Consider the following 19,989-nt stretch of genomic DNA (forward strand, 5'->3'; position numbering starts at 1 on the left):
TATATTTAAGGGCTACAGAAATGGCTTAGTAGTTAAGAGCACTTGTTCTAACAGAGGATTGGAGTTCAAATCCAAGCACCCACATAATGGTTTACAACCATCCATAACTCAAGTTCCAACACCCTCTTCTGGTCTTTAGACCACTGTGTGCATACATGCATATGTTCCTGCTCATATTCGTATGTATGTACAAGCATACAAGTACAGGTGCACACAGGGGCTAGGAAAGAGTATCAATGGTCCACTATCACTATCCACTGATGCTTTCTCTAAATCTGGGGTTCACATTTTCTTGGCTAGGCTGGAGCTGCACATCCTCACAATTCTCCAGTCTGTCATCTTCAGTGCTGTACCCACAGGATTTCCGAGGATGCCTAGTATGGTAGTTGAATGCTGGGGTCCATCCTCAGGCCCTCATACTTGTTCAGCAAACACCCTTAAAATCCTGGGTTTCTCCCTCTAACCCCCATAGTTATACACATACACAAAGTGTTTACTTACTTTGAAACAGGGTTTCTCCATGTAGCACTGAATGTTACAGAACTCACTATGTAGCTCAAGCTAGCCTGGAATCAACATCCTGTATATTTTTTTAATTAGCTTATAAGTTTCCTTATGGTTCTTGTATCCTTAGTTTTGGTTAATTTTTCCCTTCTCTTCTGCTCTGTCCCATTCCCCACCCACATTCCTTTCCATTCTTGATAGTCTCTCCCTCTAGAGCAGTAGATCTCAACCTTCCTAATGCTTCAACCCTTTAATATAGTTCCTCATGTTGTGGTGTCTGCCAACCATTAAATTACTTCTGTTGTTACTTAATAACTGTAATGTTGCTACTGTTACAAACTGTAATATAAATATCTGATATTCAGGATATCTGATATGTGACCCCTATGAAGGGTTATTTGATCCCATTGAGAACTGCTGTTCTCATGTCATATGTATTCCATTCCCCTTCATAGCCTCTACTGGCACTCCAAGTTAAACTCAAATCTAAACATTCAAATCTAGGGTCTACACATGATAGTTACATGTAACATTTTTCTAAGACTGAGTAACTTCACTAAGTAAATTTCTAGTTACATGTATTTTTCCTGAAAATTTCACAATTTGATTTTTCTTTTTACCCAAATAAAACCCAATTAAAACTTACTGTTTGGTTTTGGGTTTTGTGTCAGTGATTCAACCCAAGGCCTTGTGCCAACCATTCTTTCGCTGAGCTACATTCTTGGCCACTAAATTTCTAAAATGTGTATGATTCCTATAGGAAGTGTCAGATGTTACACCAGTACACAGGAATTTGGAGGGGCGGTGGTTTAATTTTTTTTTCCCTAACGTTGGTTCTGGGGATCAAATTTAGGTTGTCAAGATTTGTATGGTAAGAACTTTTATCTTCTGAGCTTTTTTTCCCTATAGTAGGTTTTGGCATCCAATCATAGACTGATGGGATTTCTTAGCTTGTAAGTGGAGCAGCAGAGAGTATGGTTGTGCACATCTTTGTAACAGGATACTACCACCCACCAACAGTGATGAGGGTGTTTGCTCACATCTTCTAGCACTAGTTGTTATCTCCACAACTTTAAGAGTAAATTGTCCATAATAAACAGCAAAGAAACACTTAAAACTAGATGTAGTGATGCACACCTTTAATTACAGCTCTTTGGAAGGCAAGCTTATTTCTGTGAGTTCTAAGACAGCTAGGACTAAAAAAAAAAGTTTCATTGATAACATTGATATGCCATTAACTCATAACTTGAAACAGCATAAATACTTAAGCAATGAACCACATGAAAATCTCTGACTTTAGTAAGAGGCTTCACATGTTATCACTAGACGACTTTATATATTACATTTGAAACAGATGCCTGTAACTATTTAGAAGTAAAATGATCAGAACAATCTAGAGATGTCTGACTCCATGTAAATCTACCATGTCTTGCCACTATGAAGAGTGTAGAATTCATTTAAATTATCTGCCAATCTTTTTAGAGTGTCTCTTCAGTTCTACTGGGTTTCATGAAAGAATTCACTGATAAGTTGTGCTAAAAAGCAAAACAAAACAAAAACAGTGCTGTTCTACATTATGTATCTGTGTTGTCAGAGAATATGTGAGTAGTTTGATAAAAATGTCTAATTGGGAGCTATCTAAATTTAAATACAAATTTACATGGATAGTTTCTATATTTATAAATATTCTATAATATTTATAGTCAGTTTGGGGGTTGAATTTGGTTTATCATATACTTCTAGTTGGAATGTTAGGGGGGATAGTCACCATTGCTCTTTTCAGACACACCAGAAGAGGTCATCAGACCCATGAGCCACCATGTGGTTTCTAGGAATTGAACTCAGGTCCTCTGGAAGAGCAGTCAGTGCTCTTAACCACTGAGCCATCTCCCCAGCCCCAGAATGTTAGTTCTTATTACACTTCCTACTAATAATTATATTGGTTGAGGTAAAAATTATGTACATATAAGAAATAGTGGCCTTTTATTTATAGAGTGAATGACTTTACTAATTCTCATTGGCCACTTTGGGAATATATTTGTCTAGTCATGATTCACTATTAATGTCTCCTGTGTAGTTTCTAACCTTACATTATGAACTTTTATTTCTTTCACATTGACAGAACTTGAAAATGAACTATTATAGTTAAATTATGTAAGAAAAAATTAAATAATTAAAAGTTGACATACTCATAGAAAGTGTAAAAAAAATAGATGAAACCAAAATGCAGAAAAGTCATCATAAAGTCCTGACCTACATAACCACGATGTATTAAAATTTTCTCTGCTTTTCACACTCTGAGCTTTCCTCCTTCATCTTACCAAATAATTTTATTACCTGTTCAGAAGGCCCCCTCCTTAGCCAAGCAGTCATGGCTCACACCTTTAATCCCAGCACTGGCAGCCAGCAAGTACCAAGAGAGAAACCCTGTCTCAAAACAGAAATAAAAAAGGGGCCCTCCTTATTTCATTCCTTTCCATTCTTCCCTTTCATTTTCCTTATTTTTCCCTTTCTCATTTTTGTTTGTTTGTTTGTTTTCTTTTGTTTTTTTTTTTTTTTTTTTTTTGGTTTTTTGTTTGTAAACCTGTACTCCCTGATTTTCATGTATTTTTTTTTCCCCTTTTTTGAGACAGGGTCTCTCACTATGTAGCCCTGGTTGTCCTGGATCTCATAGAAATCCACCTGCATCCCCTCCCAAATACTGGATTAAAGGCATGTGCCAGCATATGTGGCTCAGTGTCTGCTGTTTTGTTTTGTTTTGTTTTAATTCTATGTATTTGTGCATGAAAGTGCACATTCACATTCCATGGAGCTACTTCAAGAAACTATAAGTTAGATGCCCTCAGTTTGAGTGTTACATATGAAAATTGCCTCAATTGTTGGATATGTAGGTTTTATTTTGAATATTTTGCACTGTGCTTTAATAAGCATACAGGAAAGTTAGTTTTCTCTTGTAGAGGTGTCATTTAGCACTGTGAAAACAGTTTTAGACATGATAAAGCACAAAGTTTTGTTGTAAACTCTTAAGTACACTAATTTCTTTTTTTTTCTTCTTTAGGACTCTCTGGAAGAAAAGCGGAAGCAGCAGCGATCTGAGCGCCTGGATCGGATTTTCCAACTTAGTGAGGCTCATGGGGCTCTGGCACCCGTGTATGGGACTGAAGTCCTGGATTTCTGTACCTTGCCCCAACCTGTTGCCAGCCCCATTGGTCCTCGTTCTCCTGGCCCCAGCCACCCCATCTTTTGGACTTACACTGAGGCTGCCCGTCGGGCTGTACTGTTTCCCCAGCAGCGACTAGAGCAGCTGTCAGAAATCATTGAGAGGTTGGCAGGGCTAAGTGCTGTTGGGGAGTGGGTTTGGGGGCTTAGTTCTTAGGTCTAATGAAGGTGCTAATTTCTATGGTATTTCAGGGTCATATCTTTTACAATGTTTATTTTCTTCTTTTCACAGGTTCATCTTTGTCATGCCTCCTGTGGAGGCACCTCCCCCTTCCCTGCATGCCTGCCACCCACCTCCTTGGCTGGCCCCTCATCAGGCAGCCTTCCAGGAGCAATTGGCCTGTGAGCTCTGGCCTCGAGCCCGTCCTTTGCACCGTATTGTATGTAATATGCGTACTCAGTTCCCTGACTTGAGACTCATCCAGTATGATTGTGGTGAGTTCTTGTCTATTTCAGGACCCTCAGTACTTGTTTGATTTGGTTTGAGACAGTCTTGCGTATCCTACGACCTCCTCTGTTTACTGCTGGGGCTGAGGATGGCCTTGGACTCCTCTCCACCAAATTATTCTTGAGTCTTTGTGTCAAGATCATTACATCAAAGAAACGATGCTTAGAGGCAACATTTTGGGAGCTTTTGTGGAAGTGATGTATATATGATGTTAATTGATTTGTTTATCCAGTGGTTGTCATGAACATCTGTCATTTTGCTTATCATTTGGGATAATAAGTGAGGCAGCGTAGTATAGAATATGGAAGCACACCTTTAATCTCAGCAGAGGAAGGCAGATCTCTGAGTTCAAGGCCATGCTGGTTTACAAAGGTTCTAGGACAGCCTGTACTGCAATAGAGAAACATTAAAGATCCAAAAACAAAGCAACTGGGTCTGAGGTGCACATATGTAAACTGTAATACTCAGGACAAAGAGGCAGGAGGATTGCTGCAAGTTCAAGATCTTCTGCTTATCATTATTATTATTATATAATTTTTATTGTTTCTGCTTTTTTAGAAACAGGGTCTCTTTATGGCTCTGGCAGTCTTGGAAGCTTTTATGTCTGGCTGGGCTGTAGACCAGGCTGGCTTTGAACTCAGAAATCCCTCTGCCTCTGTCTGTACACTGAATTTTTGTTCAGCAGTTGAGATGTAATATATGAGAGAAAATTTCTCTAAAAAATACATTATTTGTGGGAGGGGAGAGACCTGGGATGGTTAATACAGGCTCATAATCCCAGCATTTGAGAAGCACATTTGTGCAAGAGGGTAACTTTGAGGCCAACCTTGTTTACAAAGTGGGACCTGGTCTTAAAGAAAAAAAAAGAAATTTTTCTTGTGCATATAATGTGTCTATTCATACATGAATATGCAAGTCTACTTGCCTGTGTATGAGTTTAGAGGCCAGAGGTCAATTATTTTTCTCTATTACTTTCCCATCTATTTTCTATAATGGATTAAATTTGTTCCTTTACCATATCATGTTGTTATACAGACAATTTCATGATATATACATAACACACACACCTCATTTCACTCTCTCTCTCCCCCACCTTTATTTTTGATACGGGGTCTCTTAGTAAACCTGGAGCTCACTATTTCAGCTAGAATGGCTGACCCTCAGTTCCCCCCAACCTTGTCTTCCTATCTTTACCTCAACCCTTAGGATGCTAGGGAATCAGACTCAAGCACTTAGTCTTGCATAGCAAGTATTTTAATTTTTGAGCCATCTCTGCAGCCTTACCTTACCCCACCTCCATTTTAAATACCATCTGAAACCATAATAGGTTAATTGTAGGTCTTTTGAAACTGGGCTGCAGGTTTAACTCTCAGTGGTAATTGCTTTCCTAGCGTGCACGAGGCTCCATATTCAATCCCAAGCACACCCCTCATCTCTCTCTCTCTCTCTCTCTCTCTCTCTCTCTCTCTCTCTCTCTCTCTCTCTCTCTCTCTCTCTCTCACACACACACACACACACACACACACACACACACACACACACACTTGGAGCTGAAAATAATGTATCTCCAAGTGTCAATTGAGGTTGTCCTAGGACTCCAACACTACCAAATGTTTTTATTACTCTGTTTTCTATAGATGCCTACATAGTATAATGTCCAAGACAATTTATGTGTGTTGGATCCATGTGAGTTCTAGAACTAACTGAAGATATCAGACTTGACAGCAAGTACCTTACTCACTGGTCTTGCTAGCTGACTTACTGGAAATAATATACAAGTTGTTTCTATTTTAATGTTTTTTTAAACACTTATGTATTTTACATGAGCGTTTTGCCTGTGTGTGTGTGTGTGTGTGTGTGTGTGCGCGCGCGCTATGTGCGTGTCTGTTGCCCAAGAAGGTCAAAAGAGGGCACCGGATTCTCTGGAACTAGAATTACAGATGGTTGTGATCTACCCTGTGGATACGGGAACCTAACCTGGCTCCTGTGAAAGAGCACTTGTTTCTTGAGTCCCAAGGTCAATTCTGTTTGTTCTATGATGACTAGATAACCTTTTACCATCCTGGTCTGTCTTTTCCTATGGTTGTAATTGGGCCTTAAATTCCTTTCTGTAAACCTTGACTATAGATTTATTGATAATTCTAATGTGAATCTATTCTCATTTCAGCTGGCCTGACTGGTTAGTACTTTTGAGCCTTCTTGCTTATAAACACTAAGAACACACATTCCTACTCTATCCCCTGATGATCTGTTGCTCTGTGGCTTCAGCCCTAGGTTAAAGAGGAATTAAGTCCCAGATAGGAACATACTATAAGAAAGAACCTTTAAGGGTAAAAAGTAGGGAGTTTAATGGTTTTCATTCGTTAGACTAGTTGAAACCTTGACCTAAGACCTTCATTCAGCTGGAGTTGTCTTGTGTTACTGTCTGTCTACTGTTGTGTACCTCACCTCAGACGCCTTCATGCTTGTTTTGGTTTTTTGGTTTTGTTTTTGTTTTTTTTTTCTTTCAGGAAAGTTGCAGACATTGGCTGTGCTGTTACGGCAGCTCAAGGCGGAGGGCCACCGGGTGCTCATTTTTACCCAGATGACCCGAATGCTGGATGTATTAGAGCAATTTCTCACCTACCATGGCCATCTGTATTTGCGTCTAGATGGGTCTACTAGAGTGGAGCAGAGACAGGTAACTTGAGAATTCTTAGCCCTCCAGAGACTCACCTCAGCTTTTGTTTCTTTTACGAAGGGACCTTAAAAATTAAAAAGTCTTTTGTTTGTTTTAGGAATAAATCTCCAAATACCATCTTTTTTCCCTTTCCTTCTAGGCCTTGATGGAACGGTTCAATGCGGACAAACGCATATTCTGCTTCATCCTTTCAACTCGAAGTGGGGGTGTGGGTGTGAACCTGACAGGAGCAGACACTGTTGTTTTTTATGACAGCGACTGGAATCCCACCATGGATGCTCAGGCCCAGGATCGCTGTCACCGAATTGGTCAAACTCGGGATGTCCACATCTATAGGTGGTGCCTAATGTTCCTCCCCTCCCTTCCCCTTCCTCTATGTGTAGGGCATGCTTGGTATATTTGTAGGTTTCACACCTCACTTCTCATTTCCTAGGCTTATCAGTGAACGGACAGTAGAAGAGAACATTCTAAAAAAGGCCAATCAGAAGAGAATGTTGGGAGATATGGCCATTGAAGGAGGCAACTTCACTACAGCCTATTTTAAACAGGTACCAAATAAAATCCTTCTATCTAAACAGAAAAGAACTTTTGTTGTTAAAAGAGTTCCCTATTTGCTAGACAGCTGCTGCCTTTACTTCCACAGATTTTTCTGCATTGGTAGTTCCTCTCATACTTCAACCCTCAAAGTTTCTGGCCTTGAAGTAATATTCCATTGGTTGACCTCTCCCCTCTGTTATATCTAATAGCAGACCATCAGGGAACTGTTTGATATGCCTCTGGAGGAGCCACCTGGCTCATCTGTGTCTTCTGTTCCTGAAGATGAAGAGGAGGCTGTGGCCAGCAAACAAACTCATATTTTGGAGCAGGTAACAGAAGAGGTCACTCATAAAATAGCACTGCTGCTCAAATACATGTTGTCTTTCCTTTTCACTTGAGTTTGTCCAGGAGAGAGTACAGTTGCTGGTGATCCCCAGATTATAGTCAGTGTTTTGATTCATTTTGATTTTTCTTTGTTTTTTAAGATTATAATGTGATTACATTATGTCCCCTTCCTTTTCCTGCCTCCAAGCCTTACTTGTTGTCATTCAAATTCATGGACTCTCTTTTCATTAATTGTTGTTACATACATATACATGTAAAAGTATATGTGTGTGTGTGTTTGTATATTGCTACATAAGTGCAACCTGTTCAGTCCATACATTGTTACTCAAGTATGTTTTCAGGGGTAACCTTTTGGTACTAGATTACCAATTAGTGCATTCTTCTCCCCCCTGGGAAGACTATTTCTCATTCTCACATCATTCCCTAGTGCTTGTTGTATTTTGTGTAGGGTTGAAGCCTCGTGGTCTTTCCCCTATATACTTAGGCACACCTATGGCTTTTGTCCTTGTTCAGCCCAATTTTAGGCAATCATATCTGAGACTTTATGGTTCTGGCATTACTAAGAAACAGTCTCACAGCAAATTCCCTGATATTCAAGCTGGAAAGATGGCTCAGTGGTTAAGAGCACTGGCTGCTCTTCTAGAGGTTCTGAGTTCAATTACCAGGGGCTACATGGTGACCCACAATCATCTCTAATGGAATCTGAGTTCTTTATCTGGTGTGCATGAAAACAGAGCACATGATTTTCTCTTATTGAGTGGGGAAATCATGTATATTTTGGGGTTTTTTTTTTTAGATATTTTCTTTATATACATTTCAAATGCTATCTCAAAGGTCCCCTATACCCTCCCCCCACCCTGCTCCCCTACCCATCCACTCCCACTTCTTTTTTTTTTTTTTTTATTTAAAGATTTATTTATTATTTATTATATGTAAGTACACTGTAGCTGTCTTCAGACACTCCAGAAGGGGGAATCAGATCTCAGTACGGACGGTTGTGAGCCACCATGTGGTTGCTGGGATTTGAAGTCAGGACCTTCGGAAGAGCAGTCGGGTGCTCTTACCTGCTGAGCCATCTCACCAGCCCCACTCCCACTTCTTGGCCCTGTCGTTCCCTTGTACTGGGGGGATATATAAAGTTTGCAAGACCAAGGGGCCTCTCTTCCCAATGATGGCTGACTAGGCCATCTTGAGTGCGAATTTTTAACTGTGCTAGGTTTGTCTTATTTTATGAAATGGAAGTCACATTTTACAACCTAGGCTGCTCTTGAGCTGCTGGGCTCAAGCCATTCTGCTTTTGATAGCAGTGCTTTTAGGTAATTTTACTCATTGAGCCAACTAGAAAACTTTTAAGATTATTAATCTCACATTCTACTTTTCTGTATTGTAACTCTTTGGATTAAGTGATTATTTTAGTTACTGTTTTATTGCTGTGAAGGGACACCATGATCTAGGCAACTCTTACAAGATTAAGCATTTAATTAGGGCTCTGCTTACAGCTTCAGAAGGTTAGTATTATTATTATCATGGTAGGTAGGGAGCATGTCTGCCTGTACATGTAGTGTTGGAGCAATAGCAATTTACATACAGAACCATGGGCATCAGGCAGAGAGATTATAACCTCAAAGTTCACTCCCAGAAACAAACTTATTCCAACAAGGCCACATCCTTATTTTGTTTTTGTTTGTTTGGTTGGTTGGTTTTATTTGTTTGGTTTTTGGTTTTTAGAGACAGGGTTTTTCTGTGTAGCCCTGGCTGTCCTGGAACTCACTCTGTAGACCAGGCTGGCCTCGAACTCAGAAATCCACTCACCTCTAAGGCCACATCATGAATCCTTCTCAAACAGTTCACCAGATTGAGGAGTAAATGTTCAAATCTATGAGCCTTTGAGGGTCGTTCTCATCAAACTACTATAATAATCTGTAAAAGTCCCTTGGACATGAAGAAGATACTGGTTTTCAAATGTCGAAGCCTAACAAAATTAATTGGTAAATTGGTTTTGCTTGGTTGTGATTTTGTTTTGTTTTGTTTTTTGTTTGTTTGTTTGTTTGTTTTGAAACAGGGTCTCTCTCTGTAGCTCTGGCTCTCCTGAAACCCACTCTGTAGACCAGGTTGGCCTCAAATTCATAGGTGTGCCTGCTTCAGCCTCCCAAGTGCTGGGATTAAAGGAATATACTACTATGACCATCTTGAAAAGTCTTTTTAACTTTTACATTTATTACTTTGTGTGTATGTGTGTGGGTGTGCATGCCATAGCACCTGTGTGGATGCTAGGGGACAACTTGTAATAGTTACATCTTTTCATTATGTACATTCCAGGAATCAAAGAATCTTTACCTGCTGAGTTATTTTCCCAACCCAGGTTTTAAGGTTTTGGATGTTTGTTTTCTTGAATACAGAACAGGCTACAGAAAATACTGAAGTGCTTCAAAAAGAAACTGGAGCCAAGGGTGATCTATTTGTGTTTGAGTCCATCCCAGTCTGCAGCTACACAGAGAAACTAGTGGGGAGGAGCCGGGCGTGGTGGCACACGCCTTTAATCCCAGCACTCTGGAGGCAGAGGCAGGTGGATTTCTGAGTTTGAGGCCAGCCTGGTCTACAAAGTGAGTTCCAGGACAATACGGAGAAACCCTGTTCTCAGAACCAAAAAAATTAAATAAATAAAAAATAATAAAAGACTCTAAAATAATAATTTATCCCTAGTTCGAAAGCTATTGAAATCCGTTTTATTGTATGTTGAGCATTGAGCTGTTTTGATAAGTCTGGTGTTCCAGAGCATTGCTTAGTTCATCTATAAATTTGCTTGTTTTTCAAGACAGGGTTTCTCTGTGTAGCTGTCCTGGCCACCCTGGAACTCCGTAGCTGAGCTGACCTGGAGCTCACAAAGATCCACCTGCCTCTGCCTTCTTAGTGATATGATTAAAGGCCAGCACCACCATAGCTAGAGTAAATCCGTTTTTATATAAATAAAAACTCGATTCAATTTTTTTTTTTTTTTAAAGTTGAGATAGGGTCTCAAATATGCAGGCCTGGCTGCCTTGGATCTCTTTATTTAAACCAGGATGGCTTAGAACTCGGGCCTACCTACCATTGCCTCCTGAGAACTGAGATCAGCAGTGTGTACTGCCACACCTAGCTGCCTCAAGCGTTTTTGCAGGAATATAATGGCAGGCATACTGGATCCCGTGGTTGGTGGGACTCTAAATTTAAAGACAATTAGTCTACACAATGTGTTCCAAGCCAGCCAGGGCCACATAGTAAGACCTTGTTACCCTTGTCATAAATAAAATGTAAATTACAAGATGTAACTTTATTTTATTTTCAGACAGGGTCTTGTCATGTGTCTATGGTTGGCTTAGAAAATTCTATATAGAGCAGGCTGACTTCAAACTTGCAGCAATCCTATTTCTGCCTCCTGAGAGCTGAGATGGGCATGTACCTGCAAAATACATAGAAAATTTTAGGGGGCTTTGTTTTCTAAGATTCTTTGTATTTTTAGTTATGTGTCTTTGTGTTGGTACTGTGACATGTCAAAGGGGTTGCTCCCTGGAGCTGGAGTTGAGCCACCTGATAATGTTGCTGAGAACCAAACTCAGGTTTTCTTCAAGAGTAGTAAGTTCTCTTTAGTGCTAAGGCATCTCTCTAGCTCTTTTCCCTCCTCATTTCTCTTGGAAAAAAAAATTATTGCTCATTTATAAGCAATATGTGCTACCACATGCATACGGAGGTAAGAGAGCAACTTTCTAGAACCCATCTCCTTTCACTATGGATTCTGAGGACCCAGGTTATCAGGCTTGCTGGGGAATTGCCTTTTACCCACTGAGCCATCTTTCTGCCTCCATGTTCTTTGTTTTTTTGTTTTGTTTTTTTTTTTTTTCAAGACAGGGTTTCTCTGTATAGCCCTGGCTATCCTGGACTCATTTTATAGACCAGGCTGGCCTGGAACTCAGAAATCTGCCTGCCTCTGCCTCCCAAGTGCTGGGATTAAAGGTGTGCGCCACCACTACCTGACCCTTTTGGGTTTTTTTGTTTTTTTCTTCCATGTTCTTAAATTTCTTATTTGTATATGCTTTGTTTTTCTTCTGAATACCTTGAAGGCATTATGTCGGGCAGAAGATGAAGAAGATATCCGTGCAGCCACTCAGGCCAAAGCTGAACAAGTGGCTGAGCTTGCAGAATTTAATGAGAATGATGGGTTTCCTGCTGGTGAGGGAGAGGAGGCCAATCGCCCCGGGCCTGGGGCTGAGGATGAGGAGATGTCCAGGGCTGAACAGGAAATTGCTGCCCTAGTAGAACAGGTTCGTGTTGGATCCACTACCACTTCTCTTCATTTGTCATCACTTATGTATGCCAGGACTCCTTTTTTTTTTTTCCCCCCCCATCTTTCCTGGTGATATGGTAATAGTCCCTGAGTTCTAGGTCCTTATGTTTATCAACTTATATTCTTCCCTACAGCTGACTCCCATTGAGCGCTATGCCATGAAGTTCCTAGAAGCTTCATTGGAGGAAGTGAGCCGAGAGGAGCTCAAACAGGCAGAAGTAAGTCTTCTTATGTAGGAAGTAAGGGGAATAAGATAGTGGGAAGCTGTTCATTTCCATCATGCCTTGCTCTGCTCGCTCTTCCTCTTGCTGACACTATTGGCCACGTTGTTGGTAGGAACAAGTGGAAGCTGCCCGAAAAGACCTGGACCAAGCCAAGGAGGAGGTGTTCCGACTACCCCACGAGGAAGAGGAAGGACCAGGGGCTGGGGATGAGATGTCTTGTGGAAGTAGTGGAGCCAGCCACCGGCGCAGCAAGAAAATCAGGGCTCCTGAGAGGCTGGGGACTCGTGTCAGTGAACGTCTTCGTGGAGCTCGGGCAGAAACTCAAGGAGCAAACCACACTCCTGTCACATCCTCCCATCATACCTGCAACACCTTTGTGCCTCCCCAATGCAGCCCTGTGAGAGAAAGAATTCCCAGGCCAGTGCCTAGGCCTCGTCCTCCTCCTCCTCCTCCTGCTCCTCCTCCTCCTCCTGCTCCTCCTGCTTCTCCTTCTCCTGCTCCTCCTCCTCCGCCTGCTCCTGCTTCTCCTGCTCCTCCTGCTCCTCCTGCTTCTCCTCCTGCTGCTTCTCCTTCTCCTGCTCCTCTCCCTCCTGCTGCTTCTGTTGCTTCTGCTATAACTTCTGCCCTAGCCACAGCTCCAATACCCATTTCAGCCCCAAATCCAGTAACCATTCTTCCTGTCCATATCTTGCCTACTCCACCTCTGCTTCAGCTTCCTCCTAGTTCGTCTCCTGCTTCTACCCCGCCTTCTGCCTGTACCCCTCTACCCACTTGTACCCCCTTACAAGCTCAAACCTCTGTATTAACCTCTTCTTCACCAGCCCCACTTGACTCCCTTTCTGTTCCCATCTCTCCTGGGGTTACCAACCTCCCCTTGGACTCAGGAGAAGTAGGGCTGTGTGCACAAGAATTGGCACCTGTGGAGTCTCTAGAGCTGCCTGGAATGACCAATTCTGAGGCTTCCCTGGCTAGTCTTGTGTCTCCAAAGGATCTTTTGCCAGTGGCTGTTGATATCCTGCCTGAATCAGAGAAGACTCTTCCTTGTATTCCTGCACCCAGTTCAACCCTGGAAGCTGAGAGCATCCCCAATGGTCAGCAGCAGGAGGTGCCAGGTCCTGTGGAGGGGACCAATACCACACTGCTACCTGGTAGTGAGGAATTGACCATGAGTCTGAATGAGAGCAATGGGCTGGAGCTCCCACCCTCAGCAGCATCTGCTGAACCACTTGATGAGCTTTTGGAGACTCATAGGAACTCGGGAGAAACAAGAGAGGTTCAGATCCCAATTTCCAACTCAGAAAAGCCACAAGAACTTGTTAGAGCTGAGGTTACAGCCCCATCAACCTCATCTTCAGCCACCTCCTCTCCTGAGGGTCCTTTGCCTGCCCGTCCTCCACGGCGTCGAACCAGTGCTGATGTAGAAATCAGGGGTCAGGGGTCTGGCCGGACAGGACAGCTCCCAGGTCCCAAAGTGCTTCGAAAGCTGCCAGGAAGGCTAGTAACTGTGGTGGAGGAAAAAGAACTTGTAAAGCGACGGCGACATCGGGCACCTGCCAGCACCCTAGTACCTGGGGTATCTGAAGTTAGCGCCAGTCCAAGAAGCCCATCGATCCACAGTATGTCAGGGCCAGAATCCTCACCTCCTAGCAGTGGGCCCTGTGAAGCTGCTCCTACATCTTCACTGTCTACCCCAACCCAATCCACCTTCATAGCTTGTCGTCACAATGAACTGGGGACGACTACTGGGGGAAGCCCAGAGAATGGAGAAGGAACAGAGCTTGCCATCACTCCACCTGCTGTGAAACGTCGGAGGGGGAGGCCTCCCAAGAAGAACAGATCTCCAGCAGATGCTGGGAGAGGGGTAGATGAGGTACCTTCATCCATCTCTAAGGGGAAAACCAATGGGGTTGACCCAGTCCCCGGCCCTGAAACAGTAACTGTTGCAGAACCTGACCTCAGGCCCCAATTTGTTCCTGGGCCCCAGCCTCCTGGACCCCAACCAGTTCACAGACCAGAACCCACCATCCTATCGCCTGTGGAGAAAAGACGGCGTGGGCGTCCCCCTAAAGCAAGGGATTTGCCCATTCCTGGGACCATATCCTCTCCAGGAGGCGGCAATTTAGAGAGCCGAACACAGTCGCTCCCTTTCCCAGCACCCCTGACACCACTCCTAGCCTGTCCCACTGCTGTCACCAACACTGTCACTACTGTCACCATTTCAACATCCCCACCGAAGCGGAAGCGGGGCCGACCTCCCAAGAACCCACCATCACCAAGGCCCAGCCAGCACCCTGTCTTGGACCCCGACAGCTCTTCTATTCTTGAGAGTTGTGGACTGGGAGTGCAGCGCCAACCCCTGGGCCAGGCAGAAAGTGAAGGCAGTTCCTCTGATGAGGATGGAAGCCGTCCTCTCACCCGCCTGGCCCGTCTTCGGCTTGAAGCTGAAGGGATGCGGGGACGAAAGAGTGAAGGGTCCATGGTGATGGCCGTAATTCAGGATGACCTGGATTTAGCAGATAGTGGGCCAAGTGGGTTAGAACTGACACCACCTGTGGTCTCATTAACTCCCAAATTTCGCTCAACCCGCCTGCGTCCAGGGTCTCTAGTCCCCCCACTAGAAACTGAGAAAATGCCTCGAAAAAGGTCAGGGGCTCCAGTTGGGAGTTCTGGGATGGCAAAACGAGGCCGCTTGCAGCCCCCAAGTCCCCTGGGGCCTGAGGGTTCAGTAGAGGAGTCAGAGGTAGAAGCCTCAGGTGACGAGGAGGAAGGAGATGGAACCCCACGCCGTCGAACTGGTCCCCGCAGGCTCGTTGGGACCACCAACCAAGGGGACCAGCGTATCCTGCGTAGTAGTGCTCCTCCCCACCTATGTATCCCTACTATTAGTCACAGAGGTCGAAAGGCCAAGACGTGAATGGGCAGCCCCTTCACTTATGTATCCCACCATGGCCGCTTTCCCTTGCCCAGGCCTGACTCTGATAACCACTACTTGAAGTCTTTGAGGGAAAAAGCCTCCAGGGAGACATAGGGGGCTGTCTTCCTTTCCACCAAAGTAGGGGGTAGGTTACTGGTTGTCATGGAAATGGGGCTTGTCACAACCCCCTTTCTCTCCTATATGGCTGGGCAGTGTTAAGGGTGGCAAGATAGTTTCTGTCCCCACCCCCTTGTACTTGATTCCCCAGCTGTCTTTCACAGCCTCAAACCCTTAGGGTAAAGGGGGAGGGGCTTTTCAATGAGGTGGGGTGGGTTTGTTTTGTTTTTTTTTCTTTTTTTTTTTCTTTTTCTTTTTTTCTTTTTTTTTCTTTTTTTTTTTTTTTTAAGAAAAAAAAAAAAAAGCATAATAAACTTAGTTTCTGTACAAGCATCCGTGTAAGGAGGCTTCTGATTTTCTGGTCTGGTGGAGGGTTGGGTGGGAATTTGGACGTCATTTTTCACCTCCCTCTTACAATGACTCCATGACTGATCTCTAATGCAAGGTTACCCTTGAAGCAGAACTTAATCCCGCTCCCAGTCAAAAAAAAAAAAAAAAGAAAAAAAGAAAGATTGTCAAATCTGATCTGGTAGGCTATATAGAGTCTTTTAAACCACCCAGATAAACTCTTTTCTCTGAGTCTTGAACTTGCCCTCAGTTCTCCAACACCCGGGAGTCCCCTTCAGTCTCCTTACTCAGGTGCTTCCTTACACTCCTGTCTTCAGAAAGCAGGCATCCTCCATTTGCTCATGCCTTAGCCCTCCTCTGCTCGCCATCTAGCCAAACTGGTTTGAGCTGGCCATGCCCCTTCCCAGAGCCCTGGGCTCTTCACATGGTGGCTGGCCCTACAACTCTACCTTGGCTTGGCTTGGAGCCATGAGTCAGCTTCATCTCCACCCAAGCCAAATCAAACCCGAGGCAAGAGCCGAAACTCACAGTTCCTCAAAGCCTATGGCCAGGTAAGAATCTATGCTTATGTTTATAGTTTCTGACCATAACTCCCTGGGCCCTTTCTTAGGCTCTTTTCATTTACTGACAATTCATTTCTCACCTCAACTGCTGTTGCAGCTTGCCACATCTTTTTGCTCTCTCACATTCTGCATTTTTGTTTCTTGTGGCGGGGAACCACAGGTGGTTTCATGTGTCCAGGCTGTAGGATAATGATTAGACATGAGGGTGGAAAGATATTTTGATGTGCATAGAGGGCCTGAGTACTAGGAAGGCATTGTGCAGGTTTCTGTGGGCAAAGTCATTTGAACTCTGCTAATCTGATTGGGTTGTATGGTCTGGGATAAAGTAGAGGTGACAAGCATAGAAAAGGAGGTGTCATATTCAGGGGTTTTGTTTTGAGACAGGATCTCATGTATCCTCAGACTCAGCAATGCTGGCCTTGAATTTAGATCTTTCTGCTTCTGTACCGAATTGGTATTATCGATGTCTGCCTCCACTCCTTGGTTAGGTGGGATTTTTTTATTGTTACTTTTATTTTGTTTTGTTTTTATAAACATCAAAAAGAACTTAACCATATGAATCTTGCCTTTCTTTTATCCTCCAAACTATTCATGCCCAGGGTTTGGTGGTACACGCCTTTAATCCCAGCACTCAGGAGGCAGGGGCAGATAGATCTCAGTGATTCTAGGCCAGCCTGGTCTACAGAGTGAGTTTTAGGACAGCCAAGGCTACACAGAGAAACTATCATAAGTAAGCCAAGCAAAGCCAGAGCCAGGCAGTCTCTGAATTTGAGGACAGCCTTGTCTATATACTGAGTTCCTGGCAAGCCAGGGAGGGGCTACATAACGAAATCCTGTGTCAAAACAAAGCCAAAAAAAGTTACCTAGTAATAAGGTTTTAAGATGATATCTCTCAGCCGGGCATGGTGGCGCACGCCTTTAATCCCACCAGTTGTGAGGCAGAAACAGATTTCTGAGTTCAAGCCCAGCCTGGTCTACAGAGTGAGTTCCAGGATAGCCAGGGCTCGAAAAGATTTAAAAAAAAAAAAATTCTATCTCCTGTTTCTGGTAGCCAGGTCAGCTTCATTGTCTATATTTATTGAAGAATAAGTACATTCACACATGCTTGCCCTTCAAAAGATTCAGAATCTTCAGCTATGGAAAGGATCCCGACCACGTAGTTAGTCTTCTCACCTGAGTCACTGGAGGAATTTCCCAGTAAGACAGCATTCCTGAGTGTAGGGTTAGGACACTAGACAGCATGCTTTGAGAAGGGTGGAGTCACCATGCCCGAGCAAGAGCTCATTTGTTGGGCTTAAAAGTGCCTTGACTATATCATCCACAGGTGATGGAGGACAAGGAGAAGGCAGCGGAGAGCTTGGTGAGCAACATGGAAGCTGCTCATTCTCCATCCCCTATCCACTGCCGCTGGCTCCGCCTCCAATATTTGGCGGCTACTAGCATTATCTGTGGCTGTTCTTGCCTGGGGATCATGGCTCTTGTGTTTGCCATCAAGGTGAGGAATAAAATTCCTATGGGACTGGGAGGGTATAATGAAATGACTGTATCTGATCTGTCTACAGTTACGGTTACTACATATCTTTTGATGCTTAGCTCTGAGCTTAGTGACAGAGTAAGAATACTTTCTAAGGACTCGTGTCTTACGAAAACGAAAGTTGTAAAAATGGATAATTAGTAGAATTCAGTTCATTAATACTGTAGTACAGGAGAAGTGTGAGTGTATTGAGGATGGAAGAACAATTCAAATAAAGGCAGGAATATTTGAGATTTGACATCAAAGGATCCAGATCCTGAAGGCCTCCGATTCTGAACTTAGGAATTTTAACTTTATCTTGAATAGTAGAAAGCAATTTAAATTTTTTTCAGAGGAGTGACATGGCCAGATTTGTGTTTCAGAAAGATCTACTCTCAAACCCCCCATTGAGGCTGAATCACAAGGGGCAGGACTACAGGCAGACAGTTTAGTCGTGATGAGAAGGATCTCCATCGTGTGCAATGAGTAGAGCAGTTGTTAGAGAACAGTCTGCACCCCTCCTGCTTTTTGTTGTAATTGGGATAGGGGTGGCATTACTAGGAATTGAGTCCAGAGTCCTGCTTATGAAAAGTGATAATTCCAGCATACACATATACCTAGTGAAAGGCTATTCAAACTAATTTAAACATTCTAGAATTTTCTCACTACCTCACAGTCAGAAACATTTTGTCATCATAAGAATTTCTTTTTTTTTTTTTTTGAGATTTATTTATTTAATGTATATAAGTACACTGTAGCTGTATTGATGATTGTAAGCCATCATGTGGTTGCTGGGAATTTGAATTCAGGACCTCTTCTCGCTCAGGTCGGGCCCCGCTCTCTCCGGCTTAAAGATTTAATTATTATATCTTTACACTGTAGCTGTCTTAAGACGCACCAGAAGAGGGCGTCAGATCTCACTATGGAAGGTTGTGAGCCATTGTGTGATTGCTGGTATTTGAACTGAGGACTTTCAGAAGAGCAGTCAGTGCTCTTAACTGCTGAGCCATCTCTCCAGACCCATCATAAGAATTTCAGTGGGGCAAAAACCATAAAAGCAGTCCTTCATGATAAAAATGGTGGTGCCTTTTGGACCATGAGAGAGAGAATGAATGTGGGACAAATAGAAAAGAATGGAAATAGAAGGATTGCAAAGTATTTTCCAGTCCAGAAATGTAGTTCAGCAGAGTACTTGGTTAGTATGCACAGGCCCTTGGGTTCCATCCCAAACCACAAAACAAACCAAAGTTATTTAAGATACAGTCTTTGTGAGCTAACTGTGGCCAGTTGAAAAGTAAGGCAGAACTAAAATGAATACTTTGTATTGCAGATGAGCCAAGAAAGACCAGAAAAGGTTGTAAAGTGTTTATGTGTGCAATTATGAGCTATGATGGATCAAGAAGTGAAATGGGGCAGTGGGTACTTTGGGACAGAAGCAGGGGGAGAATCTAACCAAGAACCTGCCCCCAACAGGCAGAAGAGCGGCATAAGGCAGGCCAGTCGGAGGAGGCCATATGCTTGAGGGCACGGGCCCGGAGACTCATTCTGGCCAGTTTTGCTGTCTGGCTTGCTGTCCTTTTTCTGGGCCCCCTGCTGCTGTGGCTGCTCTCCTACACCATTGCTCAGGCTGAATAACCCTGGGTGGCCTTTGCTGAGAGTCAGTCAAGACCTGGATCCAATCCAACATTTCGGCAGTGCTCAGTTCTGGTGACAGGAGTGGTTCGTGGTTCTTCCTGTCTGGAAGAATGTTGCCTTTGGAATGGAGCCATTGGAAGAGCTCAACTAGGCTATTCAAAGCACCTGAGACTTCAAGGGGAGGTCAGCCTATGTTCTTTCATTATTCTTTGCTTTCTCTCCCTTGCCCTTCCATCCTAGGAGCCTCCATTAAGAGAAAGGGATGAAAACCAGGCTTGATTTTATTAGAATTTGTTTTGTAATAAAAGTCTTTTTTGATGGTGAAATATTGTCTAATTGCTCTTTTTACTGATTTTTCCCTTGGGCCTTTGGTGAAGGCAAGAGAAGACATCTAAATGATGACTTAGCCTGCATCTGGCCTTTTAATTCTATCTCATTGCTCCAAAAGAAGGAAAGGTTTGGGGTTTTTTTTGTGTTTTTGTTGTTGTTGGGTTTTTTGTTGTGTTTTTTTTTTTTTTTTTTTTTTTTTTTTTACATTTTTTAGAAATTTTCCTTGGAAAAAAAAATCGAGCTTCTTATCAGAACCTAAAGACATGAACCTAAAAAGACAGACTAAAAGAA

General features: G+C 43.2%; 2 protein-coding genes across 2 annotated transcripts in view; both read left to right on the forward strand.

Moving 5' to 3' along the window:
- Positions 1-15,642, forward strand: part of Srcap (Snf2-related CREBBP activator protein) — a 49,237-nt gene extending 33,595 nt beyond the window's left edge. Inside the window, exons 26-34 of the mRNA NM_001304266.1 lie at positions 3,563-3,828; positions 3,956-4,158; positions 6,682-6,851; positions 6,991-7,187; positions 7,285-7,399; positions 7,598-7,717; positions 11,831-12,031; positions 12,189-12,272; positions 12,391-15,642. Of these exons, the coding sequence (NP_001291195.1) occupies positions 3,563-3,828; positions 3,956-4,158; positions 6,682-6,851; positions 6,991-7,187; positions 7,285-7,399; positions 7,598-7,717; positions 11,831-12,031; positions 12,189-12,272; positions 12,391-15,192 (4,158 nt within the window). The 3' untranslated portion in view covers positions 15,193-15,642. The remainder of the gene's footprint in view (positions 1-3,562; positions 3,829-3,955; positions 4,159-6,681; positions 6,852-6,990; positions 7,188-7,284; positions 7,400-7,597; positions 7,718-11,830; positions 12,032-12,188; positions 12,273-12,390) is intronic.
- A 3-nt stretch (positions 15,643-15,645) lies between these two features.
- Positions 15,646-19,694, forward strand: Tmem265 (transmembrane protein 265). The gene is made up of 3 exons (NM_001304267.1): positions 15,646-16,208; positions 17,545-17,715; positions 19,207-19,694. The coding sequence occupies exons 2-3, from the start codon at positions 17,548-17,550 to the stop codon at positions 19,366-19,368; spliced, it is 330 nt and encodes a 109-aa protein (NP_001291196.1). The 5' UTR covers positions 15,646-16,208; positions 17,545-17,547; the 3' UTR covers positions 19,369-19,694.
- The last annotated feature ends 295 nt before the right edge of the window (positions 19,695-19,989 follow it).

The sequence above is a fragment of the Mus musculus genome, chromosome 7 (genome assembly GCF_000001635.26).
Source record: "Mus musculus strain C57BL/6J chromosome 7, GRCm38.p6 C57BL/6J".
NCBI classification, from domain to species: domain Eukaryota; kingdom Metazoa; phylum Chordata; class Mammalia; order Rodentia; family Muridae; genus Mus; species Mus musculus.